At 37.7% G+C, this 14,452-nt stretch overlaps 1 protein-coding gene across 1 annotated transcript in view; it reads left to right on the forward strand.

Moving 5' to 3' along the window:
• Positions 1 to 299: 299 nt before the first annotated feature.
• Positions 300 to 14,452, forward strand: part of LOC129259078 (macoilin-like) — a 31,405-nt gene continuing 17,252 nt past the window's right edge. Inside the window, exons 1-5 of the mRNA XM_064098309.1 lie at positions 300 to 742; positions 10,478 to 10,622; positions 12,131 to 12,257; positions 13,124 to 13,256; positions 14,104 to 14,294. Coding sequence (XP_063954379.1) covers positions 663 to 742; positions 10,478 to 10,622; positions 12,131 to 12,257; positions 13,124 to 13,256; positions 14,104 to 14,294 — 676 coding nt within the window. The 5' untranslated portion in view covers positions 300 to 662. The remainder of the gene's footprint in view (positions 743 to 10,477; positions 10,623 to 12,130; positions 12,258 to 13,123; positions 13,257 to 14,103; positions 14,295 to 14,452) is intronic.

A 14,452-nucleotide genomic window follows, 5' to 3' on the forward strand; every position in this document is an offset into this window, starting at 1 on the left:
AGGGGCCTGGGGAAACAAAAAAAAATAATATAAGATATGGGGCTACATCGATCGAATTCGTAGCAGGAGTCTTATCCCTATAAAATGGTCCTAAGACATGACTTGATAGACCAAGAACCCCAGGAAAAGAACCTTATGTTAAATTAATGGTAATAAAAAATCTCCATCAAATTCGTATTGACCTCTAAAAACAATTACAAATGAATAAAAAAAAATACCAATAATACCTCAAAGTAATGTTGAAAATGAAATTGTGTCGCATCGTGTATTGCGCAAGCGTAATAATATGTGTGCAATGCACTGCGTGTGAGGTAGGCAGGATTGCGCTATGCTTATCCCATGAACCTGTGCTGGAAAAAATATGTAATAGAGCCCACTGTCGACCGAATCGCTACCATACCCGGACCCGTAACTAACCCCGGAGTTATGGCGTGCTAACTAGCAGTGGGTTGCCTATTTTGCAGCTGCAGATATCTCGCTCGGCCGGGTATTACGGACGTGTTTACGTGACGTGTGCCGAGAACGCACGTACGGTACGGTGGTACATGTAGCGCAGTGTAAAGATTTCGATGAAGCCTTGAAGGTGAAAGTTACTGTTGAAAAAATAACTAATTTCTCTCTAATTTGTACTAACTTCTCACAAGCTGGGCTCTATCGGGAATATGAAGAGGCGAACTGCCGACTGCGGCAGACCAAGACGTCCTGTGAAACGTACGAAGATCACGGAGGGTATTTACGGCAGGTAATTTTTGAGACAAGAAAATGAATTGAATTTCCCTGTGCGTGTGACTGTCAACTGCTCTGCATCTGTCAAGTGTGTGTGTGTGTGATTTGCCAGAAAAAAGGCAGAATAAAATGGCAGATTGGGTGATTTCAATTCGAGTCAGTACGATGTTGAAATCTGGTGTTGGTATTGTGACAAGACCACCTACGGTACCTGCCCAACACTTAGTTAGACCAAAACTTTAATAATTAAGCTTCAGACAGTCTCTGTATTTTGCATTTTTGGTTGTTCCGCTGAACTGCGTTCTGTTCATTTTCATTTTGTTGGCTCCCCTCACCAAAATACACTGAACTCTGAAGTCAGACAAAAGTGAAGAGTTGTCTTGACTCTTGTTGGCCCGTACGTACAGACAACGTAGCAGTAACATTAGATGTAATATTCGGCGGAAAACCCAAATTTCGGATCGTTTTTTGTACATAAAAATGCATTCTTGAGGACTTCATGATGATATGTTTTTTTTTTTTGACATACTTCTTCATCATGGAGTCTTGACACTCTTCCCATAGTCATAGACGCATAAGAGACTGACCAAAACAAAGATGGATTTTCCTAGGAAATCCATCTTTCACGATAAAAATCACGTAAATGGTGGTGATTTTATTTATTTTTACACCTTCCTATGCCTAATGTGTATGAAGGTTTAAAAAATTGGTTAATAAAAATGTTAAAAATTGAAGGTTTCTTACCAGACCGATCTCGTGTAGATCCCTCTATCCGTTTGTCAACAAAGCAAATACAATTGGTCTGACACTTGAACCGCTTCGTTATGACGTAGCTACGATTAGCGATGTTACAAAATGCGTTTTGAAGAACAATTTATAGATAAAAATTATTACTTATAATAATATGACCCCTTTTTCTCCGTTAAGAAATATTAAAGACACATTTTCTCGTCAATGTTGGAAACGTAAAGAAAACAAAATAGAAGTTGGAAACATCTTAGATTAGTTGACGATCTATCAGGACATGTTTTAAAATTGTTTTGAACGGCTAATGAGTTAAAATATATTTTATATATCTTTCGCTATGAACTCTCGTTCTCCCAGAAGAAATATAATTGACGAATTATTCCAACATCGTCGGAAAGGAAAACAAAAATGAATCGGCCGATGATCAGTTACAGTGTTCCCTTTAAGAGTTCGCCTCGGCCTCCGCTAGCGCTGAAGAGAAGATATCGTAAACATATATTGTCAGAGACAATAGCGAAATACACGTATTGCATTCCATTGCATTATAGCTCGATTATGCGCCACGTAGCACTTGCACGCACGAGACATCACATTTCAGAGTCTAGTCAGAATCTGACTTTTTACTCTGACAAAGGTGCGTCAAGGAGACGGTTATGGTTGGTCAAAATCTTGAACTGGTGCGTCACTTTTTTCTTTCTTGGCAGGGTCATTGTAAGTTAAAGGTGCGTCATTGTTAAGACACACATGTGCGTCATGGTACCATAAAATCCGACTCACATTTGACAAGTGACGCACCATTCCCGGGGGTCGAGGGGTGCGTCTTACAATTGATAGGTGCATTAAGGTCACACTTTTTCAGCCGAGCACGCACCAGTCAATCGCCATGGAATTTTAAGATTGTGATACCAGCGAAACCCTTGACCTACCTTACAATTGGAACCGTCCAGCGAATTTGACTTTGGGATCTTGCCTTCCGTTTGGTATTAATGGTTTTGATTAATTTTGTGTGAGCCATGAAAAATTTTTGATTGAAAATCAACTTCATGATAATTTTTAAAATGTGCGCAAATTATGGTCACCCCATCATACTTTAGACCGCGGTTATTGCTAATTCCTTTCAAATGATGATCAAAACATAGTCCTCTTCTATCCATTCGTTGGTCAACGTAAGTTGTCATCTCAGATGATGTCATCATCCTTACAGACGTATTTACCAGTCGCTATATATCACGATTTGTGCCGCTGCTTTGCGCTTGCACATGTGTGTTCGTTCGGAACTTGTCGCTCGTATGATCGGCCAGAATATTGAAAATTCTAATTTAAAAACACTTGATAAAAGCCCAACTCGTTGAACGTAGAGGGCAGCAACACACGGTTGTCATTTTTCATCTCAGGCAGAAAAATTGAAAAAATAAGGAATAAATCATCGGTAACGTATATTTTCGATATTTTCTTGGAATATATAGTATCAAAAGAAAGATTAGAGTCTAACAAAAATAGTGGGCCTTCGTTCAAGATAATATAATGTCATTTAGAATTTAAAGAAAAATAAAAATCTAGACAAAACCTGGTCGCCCGAATTGGGCGACATGATAACACATGCAGGCTCGCACTATTACACACTACCGTCCGTGAATGGTCCACCCTAACAAAAAGCTGAAAAATCCAACAAGCAAAACACTGAAAATTTCATCAAAATCGGATGTAAAATAAGAAAGTTATGACATTTTAAAGTTTCGCTTAATTTCATAAAACAGTTATATGCACATCCTGGTCGGTATGCAAATTGGCAGACTGATGATGTCACCCACTCACAGACTCACTATTTCTTTTGTATTTTATTAAACCATCCTTGTCAAGTGAAACAAAGTTTTATTTCTACCTGAATGTGTGGAATTACCATCATTTTAACAGTTTATGGTTAACTTAAGATAAGTTGGTCCTTATTGTCAAATTTGTAAAAATTGAAATATTGTTTTATTCAAACAATAAAAAACAAAAGAAATAGTGAGTGATGGACATCATCGACTCTCTCATTTGCATATTGCTGAGTTGTGCATTTAACTGTTTCGTGAAAAATAAGCGAAACTAAAAAATGTCATAACTTTCTTATTTTACATCCGATTTCATTGAAATTTTCAGCGTTATGTTTGATTTTTCTCTATCGATTCAAATCAACAATATTCTGGGGCGGACTTGACCTTTAAATAAATCCCCAGAAACAACGGTTATTCCTGTCTACCCAACACCGTACTTGAAATGATGCTGATGTTGGGATTGACCTCAGAATTATGTCATGACCCTACTACTACTAGGCTCTACTCTCTCGACCAAAAAGCTTCGGTCTCTGTTATATTGGTTGTTCCGCTGAACTCCGTTTGCTCCACTCACCAATAAGGTATATTGCTAATCAGAACCGCAATGCATCATGGGATCGCAAAGGGGGCCGTTAGCTAGCTCTGCGCACGCGCATTGCGGACTGTCCGCTAGTGCTGTCGTTAGTGGATTTTTAAGATGCATCTTAATCAGTGACATGTCATAGAGCAGGCAGAAGAGGCAGACAGGGAGTGTGAGGAAAGAGGATGGAAGTTGTAAAGATTAGAGGGTCATTTCAAATGAGATCATTTAGAATGAAGGCAGGGTTCTCAAGATGTCGGAGATCCATGCGCTGCCCCATAAAGAGCTTGCAGGTTGAGTTGGAGCTCCTTCAAAATGTGGCCACTGGCCAAACGTTGTGTTGGATAAGTGGACGTACATTAAGCAACTGGGCTCGTAAGAACACAGATGGCTGAAGGTGGGTCTGGAGTGAAATGGGTAAAGCGAGGTCTTAAAACTATTTTCTTTCTTTTAGGAAAGAAAAATCTCAATTTCGGCAATATACAGACCGTAGAAACGTCGATCAAAAAATAAAGATTGTCATAGTATTTTGAGTAGAAAACAGGTGAGGGATGTCCTCAAATTTGTCACAAACGAAGACAAATCATGTCATGATGAATTGAGTTTGTCCTTGTTTATGAAAGTCTAAAGATTTTTTTTTTACTTCCCCCTGCAGGAAATACATGTACATTTAGGATGCTATTTCGGGAATTAAGAGTGCTTAAAATGGATTCTGTGACTTCAATTTCCCACAGTTCACTGTCTATTTTTTATGACTTGCTGTCTTACTACAACTGTTATGAAACCTGATATGTTTACGCATACTAGTGTATTTGTGTCATCACTGAATAATGCTGGACATGGTGGCTCAGTGGTAGACCGTCCACCTCACGAATGGAAGATTGTGGTCCGCCCGAGCCATACCAAAGACTTTAAAAATGGCCTTTATGTCAGTTGCTTGACATTAGATCACAGAAGGATGATAATAACGTAATGTGATGTTATACAGGGTCTGTAGGGAGAACAGTTCATACAGAGAGCTGAAGTGGCTAACCTGGGTAAATAAGAATTATTTAGTGATTCATTATGCACAGAGAGACCTTGCTTGCTGCACAACAAAATACATTCATTTGCCACGTTGTTTTGCAATTTCACAGCAGAGAAGATCTTATACATCAAGGTAGTTCAACAAATTTGACAGATTTGTGTGATCTGGAAAAAGAATGTACAGTGTACATGTATCTGAAAAAGATCTGTGATATTTTGTAACAATTTTTTTTCTCAACAAGATAGTAGAAGAATGAGAACAAATTTTCTTGTAAAATGTGAAAATCGCTGTTAATCTCAAACACTGGCATACAGATAGGTGCTGGAGCCATAGACCCCCAAAATATTTCATGATCAAGGCTAAAGAAAAAAGAGAAAAAGAAAGAAACGGAAAGAAAAAGGGTGAATATCATTTATAGGTGCTGCTTTTCCAACGGCGGCAGGGGTGGTATCTTCAACACTGTTAACCAAGGTTAAGTTTTTTTCCTTTATGATTTTTTTCTGCAGAAGTATTATTGAATATGAAATGTCAAGATGTTTCTTGACATTTCCTGGTAATTTCTTCCTACAGTATTCTTGACTGTCAAGGTTGGCAGGTACATGTATGTCATTATTTAAATGAGGGAAGAGAATATTGAGCTGGGAAGATTTTCACTGTCACCTGGATAATGATAATGTAATATCACAATTGAAGTGGTATCGAGTGGTTGGAAAACAGGAATTTACTGGTACATACTATAAGAAAAAAAATTCTCTAACCCTGGAAAATACTTGTAGGTTGGGCTAAGGTTGGGGATTGGGGTGTTTTGGTCCTATATACTCGGGGGTAAACCGTGGCCCACTTTGGTTTTAGAAATGGGCTGGCTAGCACCTCAACAAGTATGAGGCCATTCTCATTACGCTTTCTAAAACTAGTTTACTGGAAACCGATTCAGGAAACCACTTTGGAAGATCGCTTTGCTAGCGTTCCCACTTGATCACACGAAAGTGGTTTTTAAAATCACTTCACGTAAAGCGCTCTTGTTGCTATGGAAACGCTCTCAGTGGGGTGACACGTTTCGCGCAAAATTCGAAACCGCAGCATAGGCATTCTACACCTGTCGTGGAGTAGCGCGCTCAAAATGTGCGAAGATCGCTTCCCGAAGAACGGTTGTGTCCTCACTTACGCTAAAACCAGTTTAACGAGGCAAAGCGATCTTGAAAACTACATCGTGAGGTGGTTTTCCAAACTGGTTTGGAAGATCGCTTCCAAGACCGCTTCGACCGTTCTCACTACGCGTTAAACTAGTTTCCACTAAACTAGTTTCCAGTAAACTAGTTTTAGGAACGTAGTGAGAACAGCCTCTATGTAACCCTGCTTTTTAAGCAGGGTTACATGTACATACGTGTTGAGGTGCTAGCCAGCCAATTGTGGCTCTTACAGCTTATTGTGGGCGTGTCGTGGTCTAGTGGTTCTAACTCTCCGTCTTTCAAACAGAGGGTCGTGGGTTCGAATCCTAGCCATGGCGTGTTTTCCTTCAGCAAGAAATTTATCCACACTAAGCTGCACTCGACCCAGGTGAGGTAAATGGGTACGGCCAGGAAGTAATTCCTCAAAAAGCTGTGCGCACCAGAATCGGTAGACTAGCTTAGCCGGAGTAATATAGGAGTGCCTCGAGCACCTAGCAAGGTGGATACGTGCGCTATACAAATCCTATATTTATTATTATTATTATTTACAGCTGTACATGTAGATGTACCTCTGAAACTAAACCAGGCTGAAAAAAAGTCTGGGCTAAACAATTAGCCAGTCACAGAAGTCACAAGTTCATGTTAAAGGTTGTTCGTGGCAAAATCGTCAATATTCAACTTTAATAGTCTGGTCCAAGGGCTTTAACCTTGATTTGGCAAACTGGGGTTAAGAAAGACAGTCCGAGTGTCCTGAGAAAAAAAAATGGGTTTAAACTTTAAGGATAGTCCGGGTTTATAGTATGTAATGTACATGTAGCATCAAGAAATGAAAGGTGGTGTACATGTAGTATCTGACAGGAAAAAAAAAATTGATAGTGGAATACAATCCAAGAAGGGAAGAGGAAATGATAGAGGGATGCTTTGTGTTTAGAAATTACCCCACAACATGATGATTTTTATTCAAGCTTTTTCATATTCAATTTTGTTTAGTATTTTTGATCTGAACAGAGAGGAGCATGTATTGTTATGATATTGATGCGGATATGAACAAATACTCATATCATACCATACTGTAAATATTATGATCGCAATAGAAGGTGAATCTGTGACACTGAACTTGATGCATGTAGTAGATTGAAAAAAATAATGAGGATAAAGTGGGGGGGGGGGGGGGAGGGGGAGCAAAACAAACATTTTTTCTGCCCTCATTTTACAGCTTCAATAGTTCGACAGGTTTAAACAATCACCATAAAATCTATGTATGTCATCAATTGGAATAATTTTTTTTTCACATGAATCAGAATGATTTTGAATTTTTACCTTTAAATTTCTTTTTAAACACATACAATGCACAGTATGAAATTACCATTGTCCTTTTCCCCTTTTATAATTGACCGCTATAATGAACATGAAGTATGCACATGTGTAATATAATATACCTTCCACTGTGTGTTGATAGAATCCTTTGTATCACAATACAACAATAATACAGTATTCATAGTATCTGTCCTACAAACACTACCCATATAGCAGAAGAGTCCAGTATAATCCCTCATTATTCATGCAGCAGAACATCCATTACCAAACTCGACAAATTTTGCAAGCATGCGCCTTTCTCACCATTTCCCATAATTACATCCTATATGCACAACCCTGAGGCAACGTCCCGGTGATTTGTACATTTGAGGGATGCATCCAGAAATCTCCAGTTACCATGACAACGGTGGATGACCTAAATGCATGTTGCGCTGATCTCTTTTTCTTTTTCGTTTTTTTCCCAGCTGATCTTCGTTTGCCAGACCATTTCTTTGTTTGGTGTTCACTACATGTATTATGTTAATCATATAGTGGTTCATACAGATTTTGTACATATTTTGTACAATGTGAATTCTCTCAATGCCAACATTTGTATACAGAAATTAAATCCGAATATAAATGCTGCACAATATTTGCTTTAATACTGCAGTCCTGTCTTTATAGCTGATGATTTTATAATTTTTATTTATCCTGAAAATGTAGGAGATACATGTATATACTTCACTATTATGCAGGTTGTTTTTGGAATATCATTTTCCATTTCCCCATAGCAGAACAGTGATTTCAGCAGTAATGTAGGTTGTACAGTGTTCATGTACAAACTTAGCTTGGATTTGGTTTCATATGGAACCATAAACTACCTAACGATGTTTTAAAAAATGAAAATCGTGAAGCGGTTTCCTTGTACATGTACAGATAGAGTACATGTACTTGGGCCTTATGATTGAGCGTCATATGTTGCAATACACATAATTTGATGTGTGGTGTGCCATAGGTACATGTATACATATACATGTACATGCATACAGGCTGAACGTGTTTTGTATGATAAGCATACCAGATAATGATCTGTACAATACGTGTTGAATGTCCTTAAAATAATGAATTAAAAAAGAATTGTTTGATTAAGTAAAGGTCGTCAATACCTGCTGTAAGCTTCATCTGCTGTATTCTCAAATTTTGCATTTTCATTTTTATCTGCAGTATTCTCAAATTTTTAATTGAGGCCTCTAATATAAATTTGATGCCTATACATGTACATGTATAATTGTTCATGAATTTCGCAGGATGTTATTTAGTGGGAGTTTTATAGTACTGGGAAGAGAGGTGGATCTGTGGGAGGATTGGTGTACATACTGTACTATATTGTAGACACACAGAGGTTTGATATACCCCCAGTAAATTATTAGGTGCATTGTTCAAATCCTGCTATCTTGCACAGCATGAAAAGTACATAATACATGTACATGTACATACAAAATTGCTTTTAATTTTTACGTGGCATACCATATCCATAATAGATTATAATGTACCGGTAAATGTTATTTGTATATCTGTATGTAACAGGCATGAAACGGTCCAGTAATGATACACAAATTGTAAACAGTATTTTGAAGTGCAGTCAGCAGCGTTCATAGCGCCATCTCAAGTCCTCAACTGCTCACATCTGGCCAGCATAATGCACCCGGGGGGGCCACTTCCATTGACGAGTGGATAACATGCGCGACCACGGGGTCTTGAAAAGCACCCTAAACACATATTTTCCATATTCTGAAAATGCACCCCTTAACAAGTATTGGCGTGTGAAACCCTACCCTTAACAAGTATTGGAAACAAATACTATTGGCAAGTATTCCCAGAACTGAGCCCCTAAACAAGTACAGCGATGTATTTTCCATATTCTGAAAAGGCACCCCTTAACAAGGATTGGAAACAAAACAATACTCTTAGCAAGTATTCCCTGAAATGATCCCCTAAAAAAGTACAGAGATATTTTATTGTTATGTCATGCGTCCGTCGGTCGTCGGTTTTACCTGTAGACACCATTATTTTGGTTTAGTACGGCCCCACCTTCCACACCTCGCGCAAATCGGACTCTAAACACGATAGTGTTGGGGCAAAAAGGACATCCTTTATAAAACATTTTGGTTTTGTTTTATCATCCCCGCATATTTGACCCTAAACACGTATATTTTTCCGAGCGAAATAGATACCCTTTTTTCAATATTTTTGTGTTTTTGACACCCTTATCACGTTACGTACGTTACGTGCCCTATCTTGAAAAAGACATCCTTTTTACGTGTTTTTTTGGTCGCGCATGGTATCCACTCGTCAATGTAAGTGGCCCCCCCGGGATAATGCAGCATTCCAAGACTAAATATTTAAATAAGTCAGTGAGAGACTACACTAAGATCTGTCTCATTACACTTTCTAAAACTAGTTTTACTGTAGACAGGTTCAAGAAACCAGTTTGGATGATCGCTTATTCGCTTTGCTAGCGTTCCCATTTCATCACCCTAATAAAAGTGGTTTTCAAAATCACTTTACGTCAAGCGATCTTGTTGGTATGGGAACGCCTTCAGTGGGGTGACACGTTTCGCGCGAAATTTGAATCCGCAGTGTAGGCATTCTACTCACAGTGTGTGGAGTAATGTGCTCAAAATGGAGATCGCTTCAAGACGAACGGTTGTGTCCTCACGCTAAAATCAGTTCACTGAGGCAAAGCAATCTTGAAAACTACATCGCGAGGTGGTTTTATGAACCAGTTTGAAAGATCGCTTCGACCGTTGTCATTAAACTAGTTTCCAGTAAAATAGTTTTAGGAACGTAGTGAGAACGGTGTCTATGTGTTGGTCAGTTCGCTCCCCCTTTAATGCTTGATTGCTTTGCATGCAGGTGAAGTACACTGTGCATGTAATTGTTTGGTACCTCCAAAAGCCTATCCAATATGGTATCGCACTCAGTCCTCTCCTTTATCATTTACTGTAATGCCATTTTGTGATAATCTTTCAATAGTTATTGAAATCATTTAATGCCATCGATGTTCAATATATTTCTCTTTTCCTACTCCCCATTTTCTTTTCCCCATTCGCAGTAGTACTTTCCTCTACCTAAAATTTCTTGGAATATGGGGCTTTGTTCTGCTGCTTGATTTTCTTCTGGAGTTCCGCTTTGAGTATCTGTGGCCCGTCTGGCTCCTCCTGAGAAGCATCTACGACTCCTACAAGTACCAAGGCCTGGTAAGCTAGATATATTCACACACTTTAACTTTAATAGATACACTGTACATGTATGTGCCGCGCAATGCCTCTTTTCCATAGGGCATATATTACAGAACAAAAACAAATGGGAAGAATATAAAATGCCACATTACTTGTAAATCTCCAAGAGGGGCATCAAACTTCAAATAAAACTATTATGAATAAAATGTTTAATATTATTTTCAATCACTGCTTCATGAGAATAAAGGAGAAGGTGAACTACTTCTTGCATCAAACAAAAAAACGGGTTTTGAATTTCTATGTTTTTTTCTATGGAGCATATTTCTCTTATTACAGAACAAACAAAAAATATTCAAAGGGCATAGCAAATCTCCATAGCCAGTGAGTTATTCAACTGTTTCAGTCACCACTTTATGAGTGAACTACCTCTTGCAACCAACGAGCATGTCTAAAGTTTCAATAGAGCACATTCTACTGTGGATATTACATAACAGATGGGAATACATGTAATTGAAAAGAAAAAGGCATAGCAAATCTCCATAGCCAATGAGAGGGGCGTCAAAGTTTAAATTCAACTATGAATTTATAAAGTTCTGAATATTATTTGTAATCACTGCTTCATGATAATGAAGAGAAAATCAACTACTTCTTGCATCAATAAAACTGGAGCATATTTCCAGCATTACAGAGAAAATGGGAAAAGTAAAAAAAAAATGGCACAGCAAGTCTCCAGGGCAAATGAGAGGTGCATCAGAATTCATGTTCAACTTTGAATTTATAACTGAATATCACTGCTTCATGAGAAGGAAGAAGTGAACTTCCTCTTACAACAAACAAGTGCATTCAGGATCAGCTCAATGATATCAGACCTGTCATTTTAACACTCCACATGTCAATTTAGAACAGTAATTTCCAAACATGACCATATTTTACTTTTTGTTTTGCTTTATATACATGTACATTGTGCATACTGTTATGCATGTTTCACAAATGTCACTTCTTGGGTGAGAGTGGTTTCAGTAAAATAATGACTTTTCAAAAGGTATGATTTATGAAAAGTACCAGCAACCTTAAACAAAAACCAGGCATATTATTAAAATACAAGCAACCACAAACCATTTTTGTTTTTAATGCAAGTACCGAGGCATTTAAGGGCCTTTGTATTGGGGATTTACAGCAGAGTTGTATATTTTGATGTAAATATGTATCTGTTATTTTTTTGCTTCAATTTCAATGGTTTGCATTAATCACATTTATCTTCTATTTTAGATAAGTCATGTAAATATTGTAATATTTCCCTAACAAAATGACACCACATATTTTATCATTTTTTTTAATACAAAAAGTTCAATCGTCTAAAAAGTTATTTACATGTGTTATTGATGTTTAAACATTTTCTCTCATTTTCCTTTCCATGATTACATGTATGTATGTACATCTACATGCACCTTTAAATTTGTAGATTTAAATTCATTTCAAGCTTCATCCGCCTATGATATTGTGTTCTTTATATTTTTTTCTTGCAGGCCTTTTCGGTGTTCTTCATTTTCATTGCCTTTACTTCGGACATGATTTGCCTGCTATTCATCCCGGTGCACTGGCTGTTCTTCGCAGCCAGTACCTATGTGTGGGTCCAGTTTGTTTGGCATACTGGTGAGTATCAATCTCATGGGGAAAAAAATTATGGGGGCTCGGGGCAATTCCACTCCCAAAATGCTTAGATAAGCTCTTGAAATTAAAAAGGGCGTAAAAAAGACCCCATTCACTGCCATGTAATAAAGCTTATCGAATGTAGCAGATAGGTCTAGGCTGTACATTGTAAAAAGTAGCCCCTGAAAAAAAAAATTGCATGGTATCAACCCTTTGAATGCATTACCACCTACTCAGCTACAGTTGGGGTAATAATATGATGCCCAGTATAAAGCTCAGTAGAGTATATGCTTATACAGGGTTCCCAGCCCATCAGGGAAATTAGGGAAATTAATTTTACTTTTTTTCCAGTCAGGGAAAAATCACGGAATTTGATAAAAAATACCTCAAATCAGGGGAAAATGCCTCAAAACAAATGAGGGAAAAAGTCCAAAGCATGGTAGTCAGTCAGACTCTGTTATATTTTGTTGCATATCAAAATAACATCCATTGAATGACTGGTTATTGTGGTACTAATTAGTTTTACATTATTGTTTTATACTGAAAATCCATGTAATTCACTGCAACAACTTAGAAAGCATGAGAAACTGGGAATTGGTCTAAATAATTATCAGGGAATTCTTAAACTTAATCAGGGAAAAATCAGGAATTTTGTTTTCTTGAACAGCCGTGAACCCTGTTATAGTAACTGTGGTATATATATTATTATAATTTTAATATATATATATAAAATATTTCCCCTGGTAATTAAATCTTTGTGGGAAAGTCGGGCTTCATTGTGTTGTACACTTTCCCATACTCATAAATGTTGATCACTATTTCCTTGATCTCATATTACGTTTCATTTCCTCTTTTTTTTTTTTTTTTAGATCGAGGCATCTGTTTACCAACAGTAGCGTTATGGTTGCTGTTTGTTTACATTGAAGCATCAGTGAGACTCAGAGGGTTAAGATCAGTGGTTCCATTTCATCTGGATCTATGCAGGCCTTTCGCTGCTCACTGGTAAATAAAGTCTGTGTAATAATAAAATAGGGATGCATGATATGACAGTAATTTCAAAAGATTGTGACATTGAAACTTTAATGAACAGACGACATTGCATCCATGATTTATCGGCTCACACAATGTTGTAAATGATGGAAGTTTCATTGTGTTTCAGGGCCCCGTCTTACAAAGAGTTGCGATCGATCTCATCAACCGCAATTATGGAAAGTCAGCAACGTCATCATCTAAACTGCATGTTTGTTCAAAATATTTTCCATATATGATGTATATTTATACATTCATTGTTCTCTTGAAAATTTAATTTGGTGTGCTTCTCTTTATTTGCATAGGACATTGTGCAAATTTCCTGTAGTAGAAATTATGACATTGATTTCCATATAGCAGAGGTTGATCGGATCAATCGTAACTCTGTATATCATGGGGCCCAGACCTGCCTTCGAAACAATACATGCAACTTGGACATCCCTATTACACTAATCCAACTCTGGGGGTTCCCAAGGAAAGGGTCATGAAAATGTTACCCCCTCCCCACCAATATATTCTTCCCCCATCTTCACACCTGTTTTTTTTAAAATGACTATTTGTATCATGACATTGTTTGTATATGACTTGACTAACAACTATCTTAACTTTGCCAACTACCTTGGGAACCTTGATTGTGATTGGCTGTTGAGCCCTGTTACCATGGTCATTACAATAATGGCAAAGTTAACAATAGATGTAAGTCTTTATGAACGGGCCCCTGATATACAGGACGATTTCAAAGATTACTTTTGCTTGTTGGATGTGAATCCTAGCAGAATTTACTTTGTAAATACCACCGATGTATCTTATTATATTTCAGTATTGGCTATCCGGTAGTAACGCTAGGGTTCAACTTCAAAAGTTATGTGAGCTATCGTATGAGGCTGAGAAAGCAGAAAGAAGTTCAAAAAGAGAATGATTTTTATATGCAGCTCCTGCAGCAGGCACTGCCTCCAGAGCAACAAGCGGCCAATGGGGTCGCAGTCGCTCCAGCTGAAAAACCTGCAAAAGGTGAGTTTCTCAAGGGCTTACGAGGTGTTTGAGATCGGCATCGGTGTGTCATTTGTGTTGATATCAGAGAGATACATCAAGAAACTGTTTGGTCTGTGGCATCGCTTTGTATAATGGATATCATGATTTTATTGTTTTAAAATTATTTTTCGTAAAAT

This window comes from Lytechinus pictus, chromosome 4 (assembly GCF_037042905.1).
Source record: "Lytechinus pictus isolate F3 Inbred chromosome 4, Lp3.0, whole genome shotgun sequence".
Taxonomy (NCBI): Eukaryota; Metazoa; Echinodermata; class Echinoidea; order Temnopleuroida; family Toxopneustidae; genus Lytechinus; species Lytechinus pictus.